This window comes from Hipposideros armiger, unplaced genomic scaffold (genome assembly GCF_001890085.2).
Source record: "Hipposideros armiger isolate ML-2016 unplaced genomic scaffold, ASM189008v1 scaffold_953, whole genome shotgun sequence".
NCBI classification, from domain to species: domain Eukaryota; kingdom Metazoa; phylum Chordata; class Mammalia; order Chiroptera; family Hipposideridae; genus Hipposideros; species Hipposideros armiger.
In genome coordinates, this window is record NW_017732303.1 from 504,930 (window position 1) to 529,927 (window position 24,998).

Consider the following 24,998-nt stretch of genomic DNA (forward strand, 5'->3'; position numbering starts at 1 on the left):
TAGGTTGTAGGCCTTTGTTTTTCATCACTTTGAAGACCCCCTGCCACTCCTTTCTGGCCTGCAGAGTTTCTGTAGAAAAGTCGGCTGATATTCTTATGGGGGTGCCCTTGTAAGTAACTTGCTGCCTGTCCCTTGCTGCTTTTAGGATTCTGTCTTTGTCTTTAACCCTTGCCATTTTCACTATAATGTGTCTTGGTGTGGGTCTGTTTGGGGTCATCTTGGTTGGGACTCTCTGCACCTCCTATGCTTGTATGTCAATTTCCTTTGCCAGTTTAGAGAAGTTTTCAGACATTATTACTTCAAATATGTTCTCCATCCCTTGCTCCCTCTCTTCTCCTTCTGGTATTGCTATGATGCTCATGTTGTTGCATTTGATGTTGTCACCCAGCTCTCTTAAGCTATTTCCAATGTTTTCTATTCTTTTTTCTTTGTGCTGTTCGACTTGGATGATCTCTATTATCTTGTCTTCTAAGTCACTGATTTGAACCTCTGCTTCATTCAATCTACTAGTAATTCCATCGAGTTTGTTATTTAATTCAGTAATTGTATTCTTTAGTTTAGCTGGTTGTTTTTCATGATTTCTCTATCCTTTATATTCTCATTAATTACCTTGAACATTCTAATAATCAGTGTTCTGAACTCTGTCTCTGATAGGTTGTTTACCTCTGTTTCCTCTAGTTCCACTGATTCAGGAGGTTTCTTCTGTTCTTTTATTTGGGATGTGTTTCATTTTTTCCCCATTCTGGCTCACTCTTTGTGCTTGATTCGATGTAATAGGTAGATCCGCTAGGTCTCTCAGTCTTTTCTGGGTGGACTTATGTGGTATGTGTTTTTTATATTTGAATTACTCATACTCCCTTTTCTCCTGTGTGTGTGTACCAGAGGTGTTCCTTGTGTTTTATGTCTTCTCCTGTTGAAGTTGAGCTTTGATTGCTTTTGGCTTGTCAGTAGGTGGGATTGACTCCCAGGCTGACTAGCTGTGAGAACTGGCTATGTCCACAGTGTATGAGCTGCTGTGTGAAGGTTGACTCCTCAGATGAGGCTTGGCCCTATGGGCTCTTGTACCTGGAGAGATTTCCCTTTGGGTGTGACTCTTGTAGATCTAACCTGGTAATGCTCTCTGGCTTGGTCTAGAGTTGGCCTCTGGGTGTGATGATTCTTGTGCCTCTTTGGCTGGGCCCTGCTGCAGAGTGATTTTAGAGCAAAACAAATCAACAAGCACAACCACAACAGCCACCAAAGGAAACTAGATACTCTCACATGTAAAAAAACAACCAACAACCTACACTCAACATGTACGGAAATATCAAACATAAAAAAGAAGAAAACAAACAAACAAAAACAAAACAACAACAACAAAAAGAGCAAAAAACAAAATAAAATAATATAAAATATAATAAAATAAAAAATAGAATAGACATGAGAAACAAAATAGCAACACCAAAAAAAAAATAATTGCAGAAAAATGGAAAGCAAGAGGAAAAGTAGACCAGTGAAAAGAAAGAAGAAAAGAAGGAAGAGAGAGAGGGTAGAAAAGAAAGAAGGAAAGAGAAAAACATATTTAGAATACATGTGTAGAATACATCTACACACCCATATATATGGACATATATATCCCCATACACACACACACACACACACACACACACATATATATATATATATACCTATATTAAAAATTAAAAATGATAAAATAGAAACAAAAACAACTAAAAGAAGCAACCAAAAAAACCCCCCAAAACCCCAAAAAAATCCAAAACAAGAAAAAACATGCCAAAAAAAGAACAAAAACAAAAACAAAAAAAACCCACCAGTGCCATTCTTGGCTAAAGTCCACCAAGCTCTCTCCAGGTTGTCCTCTGCTATACAAAAACTCCTTTATGTCTTGTGGGGGTCGAGCCAGCCACCTGGCACCTAGAGTGACCCTGGCAATGCAGTTCTATTGTAAATGAGTGGGGTTACAGGTGTGATTGGTAGTGTTTACAAACTCAATGCTGTTTCTGCTCTCACCTGCCCCGAGGTACGCTGAGTGCTGCGCAGCCAGAAGGCTTGATGTGCATCTTGTGCACTCTTTCCGCTGAAGGCTGTGGGGGTGTGAGATTTCAGAGCTGCTAGTAGCCACCTGCCAGGGGTTTGCCAGTGATTCAGCAGCTGAAGTTGCCCTCCCTCCCAAGCTGTGCAGGAGAGGTGGGGGTAGGGTAGGTAGACTCACACTCCACAGCCTCTTCTCATGCGGAGTTTCTCAACCTCCTGGGAGTAGGAGCATTTCTGTAATCTGACCCTACTCCTCCACTCAGGGGTCAGCTTAAGACTCTGACATGACAGCGGCCAAGGTTTCTGAGGGACGTAGGGGTGGGTTCTTATCTATGCAGTTGTTTTTTGCTTTCTGTCTGGGAAAAAAGAAAAAAAAAGTCCCACTGCTGTTTTGAGCTGAGGCTACTGCCTCAGATCCTCCAGCTGAGCTCCTGCTGTGCTCCAGAAGGGACCATATGGGTGCAGGGACTGAGCCCACCCTGCCGCTGCAATGCTCTCCGTTCTGCCTCCTAGGGTCCAGCGTCTCTGCAGCTGTGGGTGGGGGCTGCGTCTCCATGTGTCTCACTTCCCTCTTCCCCTGCTCACCCAGTTTGAGGCTTCTGCCTCAGTCTGCATGCTGCAGAGCTCCTGTTGCACTCCCAGCGGGACCGGGTGGGCACAGAGACTGAGCTCGCGCTGGTGCTGCAATGCTCTCCACTGTGTCTCCTGGGGTCCTGTGGCTCCACAGCCACCGGTGCGGACTGCAGCTCTGCAGGCACATCTCTTCTCTCTGTTTCCCCTCTTGCCCGGTCCCAGGCTTCTGCCTCAGACTGCAAACTATCACACTCTTGCTGCACTCCAGGTAGGCCGTGAGGCACAGGGAGAGAGCTGCGAAAACACTCTCTGATCTGCTCTCTGAGGCCCTGTGTCTCAGCAGCCATGGGTGCAGGCTGTGCCACCACATGTCTCACTTCCCTCTTCCCCCACTTGCCTGGTCCACCCACCTTCCAGTAATCAGCGTGCGAGTCTCTTAGCTGCTCTGTGTGATGAGTAGAGGCTCATTTGTAGAGTTACAGCAATTCAAATTGGGGAGATTTCCAGGGGAGAACTCAGGTAGGCCTCCTCAGAACCACCATTTTCCTAGCCAAACCCAGTGAGAACTTTAACAAAGAGATAGGAAACATTAAAATCGAGATAGAAAACATAAAAAGAAACAGTAAGGAATGAAGAATATGAAAGCTGAAATAAAGAATACATTAGAGGGAATTAACAGCATATTAGATGAAAAAGAGGACTGAATCAATGATTTGGAAGACAAGGTTGCAGAAAACACTCAATCAAACAGTTGAAAAAAGAAAAAACCTCAAAAATTGAGAATAGTTTAAGGGACCTCTGGGATAACACCAAGCATACCAACATTAGCATCATTGGAGTACCAGGAGGTGAAGAGAGAAAGCAAAAAATTGAAAACCTATTTGAAGAAATAATGACTGAAAACTTCTTTAATGGTGAAGGAAGTAGACATACAAGTTCAGGAAGCACACAAAGTCCCCAACAAGATGAACACAAAGAGCCCCACACCAATACACATCATAATTAAAATGCCAAAAGTAGAACACAAAGAGAGAATCTTAAAAGCAGCAAAAGAAAAACACTTAGTTACCTACAAGAGCGCTCCTATAAGACCTGATTTCTCAACAGAAACTTTGCAGACCAGAAGGGAATGGCAGGAAATATTTAAAATGATGAAAAGCAAGGACCTACAATTCTACCCAGCAAAGCTATCACTGAGAATTGAAGGACAGATTTCCCAGACAATAAAAACCTAAAGGAGTTCATCACCACAAAATCAGCATTATAAGAAATGTTTAAAGGACTTCTTTAAGAAGAAGAAATATAATAGATCAAATATATGAATAATAAAATGGTAATAGCTACCAACCTACCAATAATTACCAATTAATTAAATGTAAGTGGATTAAATGATCCAATCAAAAGACTAGGGTGGCTGAATGGATAAGAAATACAAGACCCTTACATATGCTGCCTACCAAAGACCCACTTCAGATTGAAAAACACACACAAACTGAGAGTAAGGAATGAAAAAAGATATTTCATGCAAATGGAATTAAAAAAAAAACACAAAAAATCCTGGGATAGCTTTTTATACCAGACAAAATAGACTTTAAAACAAAGGCTATATAAAAAGAGACAAAGAAGGACCCAGTAATTCCACTTCAAGGTACTTATCCAAAGGACCCCAAAACACTACTTTGAAAAGACATATGCATCTATATGTTCATTGCAGCATTATGTACAATAGTCAAGGTATGGAAACAACCTAAGTGTCCATCAATATACAAATGGATAATGAAGTTGTGGTACATATATTCAATGTAATATTACTCATAAAAAAGGATGAACTCTTACAATTTGTGACAACCAAAATGGACCTAGAGGGTATTATGCTAAGTGAAATAATTCAGACTGAGAAAGACAAATACCACATGATTTCACTTACACATGGAATCTAAAAAAAATAAACAAACAATGAAATCAGAAACAAACTCATAGATACAGAAAAGTTTCTGATGGTTGTAAGATGGGAAGGTGATTGGAGGGGATGGGTGGAAAGGGGAAGAGATTATGATGTGCAAATTGCCAGTTATAAAATGAGTCATGAGGATGTAAGGTGCAGCATGGGAAATATAGTCATTAATATTGTAATAATAATATTATAATAATGTATGATGTCAAATGGGTACTAGACTTATTGGGTGATCACTTTGTAAGTTATATAAATGTCTAATCACTATGTTGTACACCTGAAACTAATATATTATATATTAACTGTAATAAGAAAAATAATAAAATAAAAATAAATTAATTACACATGCGTATTCTGTCAATGTTCTTAAATACCCTTAAAATAGCTTAAATGGTTTTTTTCCTTACATTTTATTTATACTTTACAATTCCTGGGAATTGCTTTTCTTAGTTATCATGCAAAAGTTAGTTAGCTTGGTGGTAATACAGTAAATTCTAAATTAGTATAGTCAAATTATTAAAATGTTATAGGCCTAATCACATGCATCCATGATCTATCAAAGTGAGAGATATTAAACAGTTGAGAGACTGCTAGAAAAACCATGAATCATAAAATCAGAGCTATCTCATGGAATTTCACACTTAATGTTTATTACATAGTCTTACCAACTGTGACATAATTTGACCACAGGTATATTTTTTAAGTAGACCTTAATCCTCTAAATAAAATATAAGTACAATTATCCAACTATAGTGTCTGTCAGTCTTTTTATTTTTATTAATTTTTTTTCCAGCTACAGTTGACATTCAATATTATTTTATATTAGTTTCAGGTATACGGCACAGTGGTTAGACATTTATGTAATTTATTCAGTGTCTGTCAGTCCTTTTTTTTTTTCAAAGATTTTTATTGGGTAATTGGGGGATGGGAACAGCCCTGGGGAATTGGGGGAAGGGGAACAGACAAGTTGCTGTCCTTTTTGTTCTTCAGTCTAGTTGTGGAGGACGTTGCTTCACTGGCTCAAGTTGTCACCATCATTATGCTCTTCCTGGGCGAGGCATATCAGTCATCAGCTTCTGGATGGCTGCTCAAGGCAGCTGCTGGCCACTCACGCTGGCTGCTGGCTACACACAGTAGCCCATGGCAACCCACTGTAGCAGAGGCTGCAGCCTATGCCATCGCCGGCGACTCACAGCAGCCCAGCTCCAGGTTGAGCTGTTGTTCAGCATTTAGCTGTAGAGGGCAGTGTCACTGTCCCTCATATGTGGGATCCGAACCGGGGTCCTCTGGCATCCAAGCCAGCTCTTAACCAACGTGCCACTCGGCTGGCCCTGTCTGTTAGTCTTAATGGCAAAAATATACCCACTTCCGATAAGTGAAATATATGTGCTGAAAACAAATATTAGTACCTTAGCATTTGCAGCTGATTAGACCTCGTTTCTAGGGAATCCAGTTCATGATAAAGAAGCTGTGGCTCACAACACCTAATTCTATTTAAGATGCATGTATCTCAGTTGGTAAGATGTGGGAGAAAACAAGGTTAATAGAGAGGTACTGACAGTGGAACAAATAGGAAATATACAAACCATCCTCACATAGATAATGTCAGTAGGGAGATCTAAAATCTTATTTCTCTGTTTCATGGGGAATCATTTTATTTATTGTGGTATCTTCATCTTTGTACATAATCCATTTAACACTTATTTAAAAATTACCATTGGATAAGGTCTTGTAAAGCTGAGGCAAACCTGTTTGATAAGGCTTAAGGTATCACTGACAAGGTTTTACAGAACATTTAATCAGGCAATAAAATTTCCAAGTTAATTGACTTTATTTATTAAAACCCTGGTCAGAGTACAGAAATAGGTTAATAATCCTGTCTAAATTAGTTTGGCAGACTGTTTATAAATGCTACATGTACACCCCTCTTTTGAGTAATACACTAATGCTTAACCTTTCAATGATCAATTTAAATCTCAAATGGGAAAGTTCAGGCTTCTAATTCCTAGTCTGCTCCTCCACTCCTCATTAAATATAACAGTATGGACAAGTTAATGATTGGACATCTTGTATAGAATTGCTGAAAGACCTAACAAGTAGAAGATCATTCAAACACAAAGAACATTGGAGTTTAAGACTGAATTTCTTTGTGCTCATTTTGAATGAAGTAAAAGCAGGACACTAGGCCAATGACTAATTCACCAAATAATTGAGATTATTTTGAGACTTATGGCTTTGTCCTGACTTTGGCAGAGTTGTTGTTTCTCAGATTTGTCAATCCTGCCATGGTCTGTATGTAAATGATGGGCTTGTCCTTAATCACAGTTTAGTATCTTTTCTATTTTTATAGACTTATAAACACTCCAAAATCTGCATCTGCTACTCCTCAAAGAATTTTCCCTGTTCAATTTATGATACTTGGCTTAGAGTCTTCAGTGAACCTTTGGCAAACTGATCATTTGGGGTCTGACCTGAAACCAAATAGTGTATTTTCCACTGTGTCAATTATCTCTTTTATAGGGACAACTATATTAGTTATTCTAACTTCTCATCAATGGGGAATAAATATTCTACTAACTCAAAGTTACCATATGTATTGGGATTACCAATATTCACAAAATTAAAATGTAAGGAAACCGATTTAGCTTTGTAGCTTAGTCTTTCAAGCTCTTACAGAGACTGAGAGTCAATATTATCAGCATGAACTGTCAATGGACAGATGGCTGTTAAAAGGTGTAGAACAGTAGACTCTCTGTCCAGACTTACAGAGATCACAGAAGTCAACTGGAGATTACCTTTTGGTAGAAATCATTTCCAACTGTACTGCTGCTACAACAACCCCTTCTCCACCCTTCCGTGTTTAGCAGTTCACTTATAGACATGTCTTACTGCATACGTACAGAGTCTGAGGCAGAGGAAAGGCTGAGAACCCTCCAGGCCACCTTGTCCCCTGATTCCTCTGGGTCTAGGAAACATGGAGAGCCCAGTTTCTAACATCAAAGGCCCATCATCAAAGCCTCTATTAAATCTGAAAAGAATACACCAAGTGTACTGGGGAGAAAGAAATATGAATTATATTGATTATACTGGGGAGAAAGATATAATTTCCTTGTGTAAATACACAGTTGAACCTGACATTCAAGGACTTAATATTCACCTTTGAATACTTTCAAGTACCGTATTTGCCGGTGTATAAGACGACTGGGCGTATAAGACGACCCCTAACATTTCCACTCAAAATACAGAGTTTGTTATATACTCGCCGTATAAGACTACCCCCTCTTCCGCACACCTTCCCAGAAATAAATCGCGATTCGCGATTTTGCGCTATCATACTGGGTGTATGGTCGGCTGTGTGCGATTTTGCGAGTGTGGTAAAATCGCATAACAGCAAAATCGCATAACAGCCGAGCATACACCCAGCAGCGCTGCTGATGCCTGAACGGTATGTGGAATGAAGTGGGCGGGCATCGGGAGGCCACTATGGCATGGGGCAAGCACTATGGGCAGTCTATCTGAAGTGTACCTGGCGTATAAGACGACCCCCCACTTGGAGGCATATTTTTCAGAGCCAAAAACTCGTCTTATATGCCAGCAAATACGGTAACATCAGATCCATGACATATAGTGTTGGCAACCTGTCTGACTTGGTACTTAATAAGTTCCTGAATAATGGACATAGATTGAGCTGTCATAAATTGAAAGCTCATTTCCTACAGGTGCAATGTTATTTAAATTGGGGTTCTATTCATGGAAGTTTTTTCTACATCATACATCTAGCAAAACATCGTATACAAAAACATGATTTTACAAAGTTAAGTATGTAAAATCAAACATGAAGAAAAGGCATAGCATAAACAGTACTTTTGGTAATTCTTTCATATGGCTGATATTAACAGAGGCTTTTAAAGATAGGACTCCACTGAAGTCTGGACTGCAGAGATCATCTCTTCCTACTAAGTGCTCCTGAGGAAAGAATAGGTGGATATTTCTTGCATCAATGATCTTTGAATTTTTAATCCATAAGACAGACTAAAGGGAAAAACAAAGCCACAATTCCCCCAATCATGGTATGAGCCTTTTACCTAGTGATCTCTAAGGGACACTTCAGATTTAACATCCTGGGACTACATGTGGGTGCATACATGTTCACACCTGCCTTCAAAAAATGCCACTTACTACCATAGTCTATGTTGTACCTGTCCATTTTAGCCACTGTACTAAAAATTAATATCCTTCAGAAAAACAACTGTTTATATAATGGATTTAAATTGGCACCTCGGAAAAGAACAAGAAAGTTTCCAAATTGTTTTCTTTACCTTGTATTTTTCTGTAGGAAACTAGTATCTGAAGGAATGTCTATTACCCTTCCACCTTATTTCAAATGGGATTTTATGAAGTTTACTTTAGAAGTTAACCTCCAGATTATATACTGTATACTCTTCCTTGAGAGTGTTCCTTCATACAATAAAAATCAAGCACTGTTATTTATGCAGTATGGTATATATCAAGTGTTACAGAGTGTGCCATGCAGCAGTCTTCAAAATGGTGCCTAAACTCTCAGTATCAGCATCACCTGGTCCTACACTGTATCAGAAACTCTGGAATTTGGGCCTAACACTTTGTTTTAAAATAAGGATTTCAAGATGACTCTGATCTGTGCCGAAGTTGGAGAACCACTGCCATAATCATCTACTTTCTGCTAGAGGTCAAGATAGATCAGCATATGAGGGGAGAGTAAAAAGGTAATGCAGAAATTCAGGATAGGAAAGCCTTTTTTGGGTCCAGGGACTTCAGCCCTCTCAAGTTACCTTCTTTCCTAACTCTGTCTTCTCTTGATGAAAAGGAACTGGAGTCACTGGGTATGTTCTACTTTTGAGGACTGTTTCATGTCCCCATAGCCATACCTGGATTTGATATGGAAGTAACCATCAGAAAGTCAAATGGACCTTCAGCTTTTCTACCACAGACACCTAAGGATACTTGGAGTACCTTAGGATGTTTACTGTTTGAGCACCCATTATCTCTTCTTTTTATTCTTAATTTTTTTAATTTCCCAATTACAGTTGACATTCAATATTATATTAATTTCAGATGTATGGCATAGTGGTTAGACATTTATATAACTTATGAACTTAGTTATATAAACAACTTATATAACTTATGATCCCCCCCCAATAAGTCTAGTATCCATCTGACACCATACATAGTTATTACAATATTATTGGCTGCATTTCCTATGCTGTATTTTATATCCCTGTGACTATTTTCTAACTGTCAACTTGTATTTCTTACTCCTTTTCCCCTTTTCACACAGACCCTCCAAACCCCCTACCATCTGGCGACCATCAGTTTGTTCTCTGTATCTATGAGTGTGTTTCTGGTTTTTTTACTTGCTTATTTTGTTTTTGTTTTTTTTAGACTCCACATATAAGTGAAATCATATGGTAATTTTTTCTCTGTCTGAATTATTTCACTTATAATAATACCATCTAGGTCTACCCATTCTGTCGCAAGTGGTAAGATTTCATTGATTTTTGCAGCCGAGTAATATTCCTATGTGTATATATATATATATATCATATCTTTTTTATCCAATCGAGTATCAATGGAAATGTAAGTTGCTTCCATATCTTGCTTATTGCAAATAATGCTGCAATGAATATAGGGATGCATATATCTTTTTTAATTAGTGTTTTAGATTTCTTCAGGTAAATACCCAGAAGTGGAATTGCTGGGTCGCCTCTATACTGTTTTTCCATAGTGGCTACACCAATCCACATTCCCACTAACAGTGCACAAGGGTTCCCTTTTCTCCACACCCTTGCCAGCAGTTACTGTTTGTTGATTTATTGATGATAGTCATTTGCGCTTCCCTGATGATTAGTGATGTTTAGCATCTTTTTGTATGTCTATTGGGCATCTGTACATCCTCTTTCGAGAAATGTCTACATTCAGGTCCTCTGCCCATTTTTTAATCGAATTGTTTGTCTTTTTAATGTTAAGTTGTATGAGTTCCTTATATATTTTGGATATTAACCTTTTATCGAATGTAAGTTTGGTGGATATCTTCTCCCATTCAGTAGGCTTTTTATTTTGTTGATGGTTCCCTTTGTTGTCCAAAAACTCTTTAGTTCAATGTAGTCCCATTTCTTTATTTTTTTTCTTTTGTTTTCTGAGCCCGAAATATACAGAGGGTGTCAAAAAATGTATACACATTTTTTTCTTTTAATTATTTTTTATTATAAAATACTGCTAGAGAGACCGCATCATGGATGGGGAAGAGGCTTGATCACTGCACTGTACACCTGAAGCTGATGTTGTATACACATTTTAAGAAAGTAAAAAACTGCATTAAAATTACGCTGATGGTAACCACTTTGAGCACCTTTTGTAATTGCAGAAGTCAAACATGACTTGTATTCATGTTTTGTTGTCAGTATATATTGAGTATTACAATTTTAATACAGTTTTTTCCTTCTTAAGATGTGTATAAATTTTTTGGACACCCTCTATATATTAAAAAAATATTGCTAGAGCAATGCTAGAATTTACTGTCCATGTTTTCTTCTAAGAGTTTTATGGTTTGGGGTCTTACATTTAAGTCTTGAATCCACTTTGAGTTTACTTTTATATATGGTGTAAGAAAGGGGTCCAGTTTTCCCAGCACCGTTTATAGACTAGACTGTCTTTAACCCATGTATATTCTTGCCTCTTTTGTCATAGATTAATTGACCATATAGGCGTGGCTTTATTTTGGGCTCTCTATTTTCTTCCATTGATCTATATTTCTGTTTTTATGCTAGTACCATGCTGTTTTGATTACTATTCCCGTGTAGTATAATTTCATAACAGGTAAATGACACCTCAAACTTTGTTCTTTCTCAAATTGTTTTGGCTACTTGGGGTCTTTTGTGGTTCAATATAAATTTTAGAATTATTTGTTCTGGTTCTGTGAAAAATTCCATTGGTATTTTGATAGGGATGCATTAAATCTATAGATTGCTTTGGGTTGTATGGACATTTTAACATTGTTAATTCTTTGTATCCATGAGCATGATATATGCTTCCATTTATTTATATCTTCTTCAATTTCTTTCTTCAATATCTTAAAATTTTCTGAGTACAGGTGTTTTACCTCCTTCATTAAATTTATTCCTAGGTATTTTATTTTTTTGATGCAATTGAAAACGAGATTGTTCTTCTGATACTTTGTTATTGGTGTATAAAAACACAATTGGCTGTGAATATTAATTTTGTGTCCTGCTACTTTACTGAAATCATTTATCAGTTCTAATAGTTTATTGGTAGAATCTTTAGGATTCTCTATATATAGTATCATACCATCTGCAAATAATGACAATTTTACTTCTTTCTTTCCAGTTGGGATGCCTTTTATTTCTTTTTCTCATCTGATTGTTGTGGCTAGGACTTCCAATACTATGTTGAATAGAATTGGTGAGAATGGAAATCCTTGTCTTGTTCCTGATTTTAATAAAGTGCTTTTAGCTTTTCCCTCTTGAGTATGACGTTAGCTTTGGGTTTGTCATATATGGCCTTTATTATGTTGCACAATGTTTCATCTATTTCCACTTTGCTGAGTGTTTTTATCATAAACGGGTGCTGGATTTTGTCAAATGCTTTTTTGCATCTATTTATATTTCTTTTTGCTTATGTAGTATATGATGTTAATTGATTTGCTAATAGGAATAAATCCCACTTGTGTATGATCTTTTTAACATATTACTGAATTCAGTTTACTAATATTTTGTTGAGGATTTTTGCATCTATGTTCATAGTATACCAGCCTGTAATTTTCCTTTTTTGGAATGTCATTGTCTGGTTTTGGAATCAGGGTAACATTGGCCTCATGAATTGAGCTTGGGAGCTTTCCCTCCTCTTCAGTTTTTTTGGAAAAAACAGGCACTGATGGAGGTTCAGGCCAGGAGTGAGTTGGGTGGGCGGATTAATAGGCAATCATTAGGGTGGGGCGAGTGGTGTTAGCCAGTGTAATGAAGACTCGGATTTGGCACCTGCCTAAGCCTGAAGGCTGTGTGGGGTAAGGGCTCAAGAAGGAAACAATAGTGCCTGCCAGCACTTCTGTCCCAGCCAGGGTTGCCCCTCCAGCTCTTTCCCTGAAGGCAAATAATTCAGTTCCTTCCTGGATGTTCCTCGCTTTTTTCAAGCTGCTGCCCCAGCACTGGAGCTCAGAGAGAGTGAGTCCATCAGTAAACAAGTTCATACAAGGGCCCTTTAAAAGGAATATCTGGGATTCCAACAGTCCTGTCTCACCTGTATAGAATCCCTGTTGATTTCACAGGCAGATATTGGGGATTCCTTTACCTGGCAGTGGTGTTCTGGGCTGGGGGGCCTAGTGTGGGGCTGGGACTCGTTGTTTCTCCTGGGTTACCTCTGGAGCCAAGATCACCCTCCCAATTCTTAACAGCCACAGATGGATTTGGGACCAGCCAGTTTCGCATCGCCACCCCTCCTACAAGTCTTGATGTGCCTTATTCTTTATATCCTTAGTTATTGGAGTTCTGCTTAGATAGTCTTCAGTCAGTTCTCAAGGGTGGTTGTTATATAATTTAGTTGTAATTTTGATGTGGTCATGGGAGGTGGCAAGCACAGTGGTTTTCTATTTCACCATCTCAACTCAAAGTCAACAACTACCACCCATTTTCCATTCTTGTAGAAACAGAACTGATCTGAGAATCTATCTCTTTCCCAATCTTAGTCCATATGAAAGTTGGGATTGGAGGAGGGGTTTACCCCTCCAGGGTTGGAGCCTATGATACTGATGACACTGGCCTAGCCATTCAAAGCCCTGCACCCATCAGATCACTTATTAGTTCTGGATCGATCTAAGTTAGTTTAATGAGAGTGAGTCTCAGGATGTCTGAAAAAACTGTGGACAGAGATGGGCACTTTCCTGCTGAGTCTCTGGACAGTTGTGAGACTAAGACAGCAGCATCTAACTTACTCCCATCTTATTGCTATTTTGAGAAGGCAGAGCTGAGAACTGAAGAAAACCTAAGTATTGGCAATATTTAAATTAATAAATAGTGCCAACTGAAGTCAGAATTATCCCTGGACTCCTTAGCCAATAAAATTTCTTTTTTTGCTTATCCTACTTTTAGCTGATGCTTTGATCACTTGAAAGCATAAATGACGTACTGCCCTTTGTGTAGTCTTTCCTCTCTCCTCCCCTCCCTTCTTTGACAATTTTAAATGAGAATTCTACCTACCTCTAATCTCTTTAATTCTCTAATTTATTTCAGTTACTGCTGCCTGCCTAATTTTCCACAATATTTCTCTTCAGATATTCTTGCTCAAAAATCATCTACCTCTTCATGACATTTGAAATCCCTGGAATCTGACCTTCTTCATCTTTCAATTCCACTGACACTATTCCATTTTTGCCCAATCATATCACAAATATTATTAACTCTCGTAAGTTAGGTTTCTCTTTTTTCCCTACCTAGTTAAATCTACTTTTTTTTAAAGGTCTAGCTCAAGTCTTGTGTCTACCAGGAAGCTTTCACCTAGCCTAGCAATATCCCCTAACTCCATTTTGGGCAATATGTTATTATTTATCTTTCTATATATACACATGCATATTATTTCCTTGATAAACTAATCAGCTAGATGATAAGAGTAAAGACTCAACTCTTATATCCTTATTACCTACTAAAACATACAAACTTGATAAATGTTTGAATAAATCACTGTTAAATATTTTACATCTGGAGTATCATTCTCTAGCAATCTCAAAATTGTAAAGTAATTCAGATCTTACCTTCATATCAAGATGAACTACATCGTGGGTGTGTAAAAAGTAAACACCTTCTAAAATCTGCCTCATGAGTTTTTGAACATCTTTCTCTTTAAAGCCTTCTTCTCTGTCTGCAAAACACTGGGGAAAGATTTCACCTCCAGCAGCACTAGAGAAAAGTAGAAGCACATTTTAATTATTTTTTAAAAAAGGACTCATTAAAAATATTGAGTCTTTTTAGTTCTTAACCACTTGGGTACATTTGATGACTGAGACTCCTCATGCAATTGCTTTGCCTAAGTGCAAGATGATAAGTCTAACTCGTTATTTGATTTAAGACAATATTTAACATGTAAATTCTTGTTCATTTTAGAATAGTTTGTATCAGTTGCAACAGAAGAAACAATTACAGTATTTCGGTGAATGCTGTTTGCGATACACTGCCCCGATAATGTCAGAAATAAGGAATATAGTTTATGAAAGTGATAACGCAAATTTTAATGAAAGTGACCTTGGCAAAAAAAGAAAAAGCAAGGTGGTGATAGCGAAAATACAGTAAATCCTTAGTTTGTGAGCATAATTCATTCCAGAAACATGCTAGTAATCCAAAGCACTTGTATATCAAAACGAATTTCCCCATAAAAAATAATGTAAACTCAGATGATTCGTTCAACAACCCAAAAATATTCATATAAAATTATTATAATAATGTAATGTAATATAAAATATAAAGAAAAATAAACAAATTAACCTGCACTTATCTTTGTAAACCTTCGTGGCTGGTGTGAGGGAGACAAGAGAGAGGAGGGTTATTGTGTAGGATGACTATCACTAACAGAACCACTGCTATCTATTGGCTCAATGCAATCTTTTTCTTTTTGTGCAGCTATAACAAGAAACCTATCCAATGACACTTGCTTTTGCCTCCTTTTGAGGATTTCACAGAAATGTGACATTGCATTGTCATTAAAAAGATTCATCACTCGTACTGCTACAGCCTTATTTGGGTGGCGATTTTCTACAAAATTTTGCACTGTTTCCCAAATTTTACACATCTCCCTAATCTCATTTGAAGTGAGGGATTCCTCTGCCTTTTTCTTCTCTTCCTCTGCAGATGAGTTCTCCTCCATAACCTCTTGCTATTGTTCCTGACGCAGATCCATCAGTTCATCGGTGGTCAGCTCCTAGCCATGTTCCTCCACCAGCTCTTGAATGTCATCCTCATTCACCTCCAGTCCCAAGGTCTTCCCCAAGGACACAATTTCATTGATAACTGGCAGCTCTTATTCATGAACAAGCCCCTCTAAGTCATGTCCAAGAATGCAATCAGGCCACAGTTTTCTCCAAGCAGAACTGAGGGTTCTCTTGGTGGCCCCATCCCAGGTTTTATCAATGATCTTGAGGCAGTTCATGATGTGGAAATGATTTTTCCAAAACTCTTGAAGGGTAAGGCTGTTCCTTTGGTCACCTTGAAGCATCACTGAAATAGTGCTTTGGTGTAAAGCTTTTTAAAGTTCAAAATGACCTGCTAGTCCATAGGCTGGAGGATTGGAGTGGTTTTGGGAGGAAGGAACGTGACCTTAATGAACTCAAATTCCTCCAGTAAGTCATCCTCAAAGCCTGGAGAATGAACAGAATTGTGAAGAGCCGGAGGTCTGCAGTAAGGGTTAATCCTAACAGCTGGCAAGCTGACAGGATCTCAGGTCCGGATGAGCAGCACGGGAAGAATGCTGGGTAGATCTCATCTCCACTGTGCAACTGAAGAAAGAACAGCCAATGTCACAGAAAACCTTGAAAGTTATAGAATAGAAGACCATCCTGTTAACAGTTTCTGCTTGCTATGTTTTGTCTTACTTCGGGGAGATTTCTTCCCCACACCCCATAGAAAGCCCCAAGAGAGTTGTTCCCTGAGAGGAGGGAACTACTCCCTCAAGCTCCCAAAAACCCCTACCTAAGGAAAGCTACTTTTGCTATAAAAGCTGTGTACAAACAATAAATGGAGCCACTCTCTGCCATCAGCACTGAGTGGACCTCCTGTCCTTAGCTTTTGTCTCTAGTCTCTTTCTTTTCTAGTCTCCCACCCAATCCTCTCAGGTACCCTTTTGGTAAGCTCCTGGATGACGAGCCAGGGGTATTCAGTTGAGTGAGCTGGTCTTGTTCAGAGCATTATCCATAACCAGTAAGGCTTTGAGTGGCAGATTCTTTTCTAAAAGGTATTTCTTCACTGCAGGAATAAAGACCTCATTGATCCACTCAACAAACAAGATAGGAGTGACCCAAGCCTTGCTGTTGGACCACCACATAATGTTTAACTGAACCTTCTGCACCTTGCATTTCTTGAAGTCTCGTGGATTCTCCGAACGATACATGAGCAGGGGCTTCACTTTGAAATCCCCACTTGCATTAGCACAAAACCAGAGGGTGAGATGGCCTTTCATGGGCTGGTGACCAGGCATTGCATTCTTTTCTTCTGTAATGTAGGTCCTCTTTGGCATCTTTTTCCAAAAAAACTCTGTCTCATTGCAGTTAAAAACTTGCTCCAGCAGGTAACAGTCAGAAACCATGAGTTTCTGGAACTCGGTAGCGAATGCCTCAGCTGCCTTAGCATCCGAACCTGTAGCCTCTCCATGCCTCACAACACTATGGATTCCTCTTCCCCTCTTAAAGTTATCAACCTATCCCCTGCTTGCCTTGAAGCCTTTGTTTTCTGTTGACGTACCTGGAAGTTTACTTACGAGGTCGGTGTACAAGGCCTTTGCCTTCTTGCAAATCAAGTTCTCGGTCACAGTATCACCTGCTAGTTGCTTCTCATTTATCCAAACCAGAAGCAGCTTTTCTACATCTTCCAGAACACATGGCCAATGCTTTGATATTTTTGTGACTTCTTTTGCTACAACTAGCCCCCTTATTTCTTCTTTCTTCTTTCATATTGTACAAATGGTTGACAAAGACTTCTTATAAAATCTTGCAATTTTGGCCACTTGCACACCTTGTTCATACTTCTCAGTGATTTCCTTCTTAACTTCCACCGTAATCATCTTCTTCTTATCGTTTTTCTTTTCAACCTTTTTCTGCATAGGGGCCATTGTATACACTCACATGGATGTTGACTATATACAGTATTAATAAACTCTTGTCATACACTGTATTTTATGTAACTAGCAATAAGGCAGCAGAGAAAAGGGTCTATATCTGCAGGCAGCCTGACCTAGAATGAAGCAAAGCATTCCTAAACTTACTCTTGTATGGAAAAGCAAAGGAATGTCCACAGGTGCTTTGAAGTGACAAAAAATACACTAATGCCAGTTGTGGGCACCTTCCAACTTTCTGAAAAATCACTGATTTCTGCCAGACACCACTGCCTGAGACCAAGCATCCTAGCATGGGTGACAATCACCCACAATCCTGCAGCTAGAGAAAGAGAACCATTCGCTCAGTTGTGATCATGTGATGTTCAGTGTCATGGTACTACTCATATTGCAAGACATCGCTCGTTTATCAAGTTAAAATTTATTAGAAATGTTTGCTCACCTTGCAGAACACTCACAGAACAAGTTACTCACAATCCAAGGTTTTACTGTATTATAAAACCAGCATGTGTGCTTGAGTATAATAAAAGTATGGGAGGCATTGATAAAAAGGATCAAATGCTAGCATGCTTCCCTGTTATAAGAAAATGTGTAAAGGGATAGAAGAAAATGTTTTTTGCCTCTAATAGACATATAGCCTTTTATAATGTACATTTTATATTCTAAAATCAACTGCACAACCAAAACAGGAATTGTTTGCTTTCATCTAGTTATTGCTGAACAATTATTGGAGCAAGTGTCATTGCCAAATTATAATTGTCTTGGACGTCCTTCAAATATAAATACACCTTTTCATTTGCAGGTGAAAAATGAGCACACTTTCCTGAGAATATTCTGTCAACTGAGTCCAAGCAACACCCTACAAAAAGGTGCCATGTTTGTCATAAACATAAAATTAGGAAAGAGACTACCTGACAGTGCAAACAATGCCAAGTGCCACTGCATTTACCTGCTTGCTTTGAAAAATGCCATACTCTTCACAACTATCAGTAATTTACTTTTTGTTATACCTTGAATTTATTTGTTTAAGTTTTATGGGGTTTTTTACTTATTTATTTTTGTTTTGCAATTCTAATTACCTGAAGTCATCTCAATACTATGTATGTCACTGATTTTTTAGAAATGAATTTTTACATACAATCTACTGCTTTTACATATTACTCCAAGTACTGAAAAATTAAATCTGTTCCATAGGCAAAAATTTTTTCAAATAAATTGATACCCAAGGGGTTAATATTTATACACATTAAGCATCTTTAGTTAAACTATAATTTGAATGCATAAACTTTTAGTCCACCTACATGACTAAATCCATTTGTTTTTTGTTTTATAAAAATAAAAGTGTGGTTTCTAATATGAGCTAAGATTAGCATTTCCAAAGCTAAATAAATACATCAGTTTAAGAACTTCAAAAATCAAATGTTAATGATAAAACATATTAACATATTTTTCAAATAAAATTAGTAAAATATATTAAAATATTTCAAGTAAAAATTTCTCAAGAATTTTGGTTATAGAATACATAGAATTATTATTTTTGTAAAACATGAAAATAAAGCAAATGCCTTCCACTGAAGACCCTTACCCCAATCTTGGAGCCACATTTGGAGATAAGCCTTTGGTGTACTATATCATTCCAGGATGATCAGCTAAGAAGCTACTTTAAAAGCTGGTGGGGGAGACAATGAGGACCCACTAAGAGGAGAAACAGGAAGTGCAAAGAAAAAGGAACCATCAGCAAGGGAGAGGCTTACGTGGAAGACTTGGTAATTCATTATACATGAGTTTACAGGAGATAAAGGAATCAAGGATAAATTCAAGGTTTCTAGCTTGAGTGATGAAATAAATGGGGATATCATTGGAAATGGGTAATAAAAGAAAAATAGGCATTATAAAGACAATGCAGGAGTGCACACACATTGATTCTGAATCATGTACAGCTGAATATAGGGATATGCACTAGGCAGTTGGAGCTTAGAAGAAGTTCTGAGGTTGGAGACCAAGATTGAAATAATCAAAATGTAAACAATAGCTGAAGCAACAAAATACAGATTGTTATATCATCCAGGGTAAATGTACAGAATATAAATGTATGACAAGAATAACACTAATGAACTCTAGGGAACACTTGTATTTATATAATAGAAGAGGAGTAAAAGGCTCTGGAGACTTTTTCTTTTTAAAGGCCACGTAAAAGCCAAGGAAGAACATAATTTTAGGAAAGAAGGTATAATATCAAATATTTAAAGATAGTAAGATGTAGAATGAATACTAAAAATGAAGAGACTAATTTTGGCAAATAGCGCTGATGACCTCATGAAAGTTTTAGAAGAGCAGATGGAGTTATATTGAAAAGTAATGTAGAATTGGCACATGAACAGATGAATGGATCAATGAAGCAGAACAAAATTGAAAGGTGAGGAAAGCTGTAAATTCAGTCTACTCCTTTAAGGAGTATAGCAGTAAAGGAAAGAGAAAGGCAGGACAATAGTTTTAAAAGTGTCAAAGCTCAGAAAAAGGAATTTTAGGATAGAAGAAACTGAAGCGCTAGAAAATAAAGAGAAAAGAACCCTTCTAGGAGGAGGGACTAAATGTTAGATAACTGATTAAAAAAAACAAAACACAGATCCTAAAAAATGGAGGAAGAGAATTAAAGAACATCAGTAAAGGTTTTATCCCTGGAGTTAAGTAGTGGAATCACTTCTTCAAACAGAAGGGAAGGGGTGAGGGCAGTAAAGATAGAGGGATGCTGAGGGAGTGTGTGTCTGATTGGCCTTGATTTCCTTAATGAAGGAGAGAAAAGGCTAGAGTCTAATAAAAGGTTGGAAGTAGGTGACAGTAAGTGTGTTAAAGGTTTTGATTAGCCTCCAGAGGATCTTAAAAGAAGGGGATGAGAGATTAAGTAAAAAATTATCAAACTATACCAAGAACCTAGCTGAGGATGAATTCTTTAACACTTATAATAAGCAGATCAAATGCTATTCAAGTCTCCCAAGAGTGTGCAGGAGGCTGACATACAGCATGTGTCCAGGGTTTCAAACTGCTAAAAGGAGTTGCAGAGGAAGACCAAGAGGAAGAAGGAAATAATGTGAGGTGCTGATGAGAGATTAATTGAAATAACTACTAAAGTAAAGAAGGGAATAAAAGGAAAGAAAAAGGGTCAGGAGCTGACTGAAAAACTAAAATCTGAGAAGAGTTAAGGAGTAAAGGTTGAAGAGCAGATTTTGTTAGAATGGGAGAGAAATGAGAAGATCTGGTCAGAGAATAATATTTCCGAGGGTCTTTTCTAGATCAATTTCCAATTCTTCCTTGATCCTTTCCAAAACAAACTGAAAACCAAAAACCTAGGTAGGCAAGGGGCTTATATTTGAGATTCCTAAACCAACTTTTTTTCAAAATTAAAAAAAAACTTTATTGAGTTTTAATTCACATAGGCTATATTTCTTGTTTTTTTTTTAATTTATTTATTTATTGTTAGTTTCAGGTGTACAGAACAATGCAATAGTTACCCTTTTCACCCTCACAAAGTAACAACCCCCCACCCCCCATCCACTGCCCTCCCACCCCCATATCATGCTTATCTATTACAATTCCATTGAATCCGTTCCCGCACTCTGCTCCGTGTCCCGAGGTTATATGTATATATAATTATAGTTGACATACAGTGTTATTCAACATCAGTTTCAGAAATACAATGCGTTGGTAAGGCCTCCACATCAACTATGAAGTGGACTCCCCAAAAAGGCATTGGTCCATCTGGCTCCCTAAGAAATGCTTACAACGTTATTGATTGTATTCCTTGGACTATCTTTTTCTATCCCTGAGGCCATATTACGATTACCAATTTGTATTGTCTCATCCCTTCCCCTCTCCTTCATCCCCACCCCCTCCCAACTAACAACCCTCAGTTCTTCCTGTGTGTCTCTGAGACTATCTCCATCCACTTCTCCCATCCATTCAGTTCCTTAGAATCCACGTATAAGTGAGATCATATGATATTTGTCTTTCTCTGACTGACTTATTTCACTTAGCATAATGTTCTCTAGTTCCATCCATATTGTTGCAAAAGGTACTACTTCCTTCTTCTTTATAGCTGAATAATACTCCATTGTGTAAATGTACCAAAGTTTCTTAATCATCTACCGATGGGCATTTTGGTTGTTTCCAAGTCTTAGCTATTGTGAATAACGCCGCAATGAACATAGGGGTGCATATATTTTTTTGGATTAATATATTTCTTAACCATTCCATACTTTTTGGATATTTCTACTATTATAATTAAAAATACATTGTTGAAAATACTTTTGCACTTCTCACTGTTTGCAATTTTGTATTTCTTTAGAAGGGATTTCTACAAGTGAATTACTGAATTAAAATATATGAACACAATGCTCTTGAATTATATGATCAAGAGGAAGACACTATTTTAGCCATGCAGACTTTTCCATCTATAAACTTTTAAATAAAAACAAGATAATACTACACAAGTTATTTTGTAACATGATTCTTTTTTTAAACAATATTTTTAAAAATCTTTCTATAGCAATACATTTATATCTACCATATTGTTTTAAATGACTGCATAGTAATCCTTTTTATGACATTATCACCTATTTATCCAGCACCTTTCTGTTAAACATTTAGATTATTTTTAGTTATATAAATAATGTTACATTGAACATATTATAACTCATCTTTACACAACTGCCTTATTATTTCCTTGTGAAAAAAATTTAAAAAGGTGAAATTGCTGGGTTAAAGAGTTTGTTTGTTTTTTAAGACTTTTGATACACACTCCAGACCATCCTCCAGGAAGGTGGCACCAATTAATACTCCCACCTATAGTATAAATCAAATGGTTCAACACATGAATATCACTTTTCTTTTAAATATCTTTATTGAGATATCTTTGGCATATAAAAACTGTACGCATTAAGGTCTAAAACTTAATGTTTTGATACATACAGAGGGTGCCAAAAGTGTATACACATTTTAAGAAAGGAAAAAACTGTATTAAAATTGTAATACTCAATATATACCAATAACAAAAGATGAATACAAGTCATGTGTATACATTTTTTGGCACCCCCAGATATATATATATTCACAACAATCAAGCTAAGTAACATATCCATCACCTCTACATAGTTACCATTTTGTGTGTGTATGTTGAGATTTAAGATCTAACCTCATCACAAGCTTCAAGTATATGTAACATATCATTAACTATCCCCACCATACTGTACATTAGATCTCTATAACTTATTAATCTTACATAACTGTAGTTCTGTGACCTTTGATGAACATCACTTGAATATTACTTTTCTTTATAATCTTTGCCAATCTTATAAGGAGAAATTGACAACTTATTTTAAATTTACATTATAAAACTTGTAAGTATCAGTATTTTCCATGTATACATAGGACATTTACATATAAGTATCTGTCTGTGTGGAATTTCTCTACATAGCCTTTTTCCATTTTTTTAAACTTGGAGGTTCCTGTTTTATGTATGCAGTATTTGTAAGATGTAGTTATATATTAAAGACATTTTAATCATTTTAGGTGAACAGAAAGTTAGAACTATTTTCCCTGAGTTTTTCTTTTCATTTTATGTTTATTGATGTATTAAGGCTTTTAATGTATTCAAATCTATCAATCTTTTCCTTTGGCAAGAGAAAAACAGAATTTCTTAAAGAGAAAAAACTGTCTTTTATTTTCCAAAGCTGTTTTCTATGCTGCTCCTACTTACTCAAATTGAAAACATAGTATGAATCAGAACAGTTGTTTCTGAAAAAAAGGAGATTATTAACTCAGACTAGATAAACATATAAAGGATTGTAAAATGCCTTTTATTTTAATATAATCTTGGTTTCAATTATGTTCTTAAAAATGGCTCTTGGGCTGGCCAAGTGGCATGTTGGTTAAGAGCTGGCTTGGGACGCCAGAGTGCCTCGGTTTGGATCCCACATATGAGGGCCAGTGACACTGCCCTCCACAGCTAAGATGCTGAACAACAGCTCAACCTGGAGCTGGGCTGCTGTGAGTCACCGGCGATGGCGTAGGCTGCAGCCCCTGTGGCAGTGGGTTGCCATGGGCTACTGTACGTAGCCAGCAGCCAGCGTGAGTGGCCAGCAGCCACAGTGAGTGGCCGTCCAGAAGCCGGCGACTGATCTGCCTCTCCCGGGAAGAACACAATGATGGTGCCAACTTGGGCCAGTGAAGCAATGTCCTCCACACTAGACTGAAGAACAAAAAACGACAGCAACTTGTCTGTTCCCCTTCCCCCAATTCCCCAATAAAAATCTTTTAAAAAATGGATCTAATAAGAACATAAACTTCACCCTATTATTAGAAGAATGTCATTAATGAAAGTGAAAAATCTAACGTACATACACCCTTGCAAATTTGGAACATATTAAATTAATAAGAGGAAAAAATTCTAGAAAGTCTTCAGATTTCCAGAGACCAAGACCTTGCCATATTATCACAGGCAAGTAGAATCCTGTAAAAGAAGTATGGGCTATCAAAATAAATTCAATCTAAGAAGGACAATACTTACTATTCCAGAACTAAGATAATTTCTGATGGAGTCTCATAGACATCATGTAAATTAATGACCCAAGGATGTCCTGTGCTAGCTCAAGTACAGCAATCTCATGAATTATTTGCATTAGACACTCTTGGCCTTTTCTTCTTTTTCTCAAGAACTTTGCTGCAAATTATTTTCCAGAATCTTTCTTTACACATTTCCTCACCACTGCAAATTTCCCCCTACAATTAAATGAAAACATCTAGCCATTAAAGTTTACAACTTTCTGGAGATGGTAAATTTTGATAAAATTTGCAAGTACTCATCAGTGGATATTCAAATTTAGGTCATAGACAATCATAAAGGTCACATTTTGGAATTTAATAGAATACATCTATATTCAAATAAAATGTACTTTGTAAATCTTCAAAATTCATTCTAGAGAAAAACCAAATATTGTATGTTTTTCAGTATACATAAAAATAACTTAATTTTTACACATTTACACATAAAAATGATTTAAATATTTTAAAAAGCCATTTGACTTTTTAAGAGAAATTAGTCATCAAAATTCCTAAAATGAATTTCATGTTACTAATTGACTCTAATATCACCTACCAAAATTATAAAAGTTAAGGATCTCATTTATATGATATCATTCCAACTACAGCATCATCTGGAAATGTCTAGTTTCCCTATAAAGATAGAAACAACAAGCATTATTTTGATACACTACGCTATCATTTGTTGTTAGTTAAGCTAATAAGCAACTCACACAGAGGAATCGGTAAAACATACCAATTAATGGTATTAGCTTTGGAATTAGAGAGATGTGAGCTTGAATTCCACAAATGGCTCTGCTGCTCACTTGATACATACATAACTTTGGGAAATTTTATTTAACCTTTTCAAGTGTCACTTTACTTACCTGTAAAAGAAGACACAAATGGAATCTATTACAGGGTTGTTGTGAGAATTGAAGTATATAATAAATGTCAATTACTAGGCATGGTAGTTGCTACATAGTAAGTGCTCAAAAAA

General features: G+C 37.2%; 1 protein-coding gene across 1 annotated transcript in view; it reads right to left on the reverse strand.

The window, feature by feature from the left end:
* Positions 1-24,998, reverse strand: part of STK17A (serine/threonine kinase 17a) — a 58,548-nt gene that overhangs the window by 27,341 nt on the left and 6,209 nt on the right. The window contains 3 exon segments of the mRNA XM_019630833.1: positions 14,361-14,505; positions 23,988-24,054; positions 24,057-24,199. Coding sequence (XP_019486378.1) covers positions 14,361-14,505; positions 23,988-24,054; positions 24,057-24,199 — 355 coding nt within the window.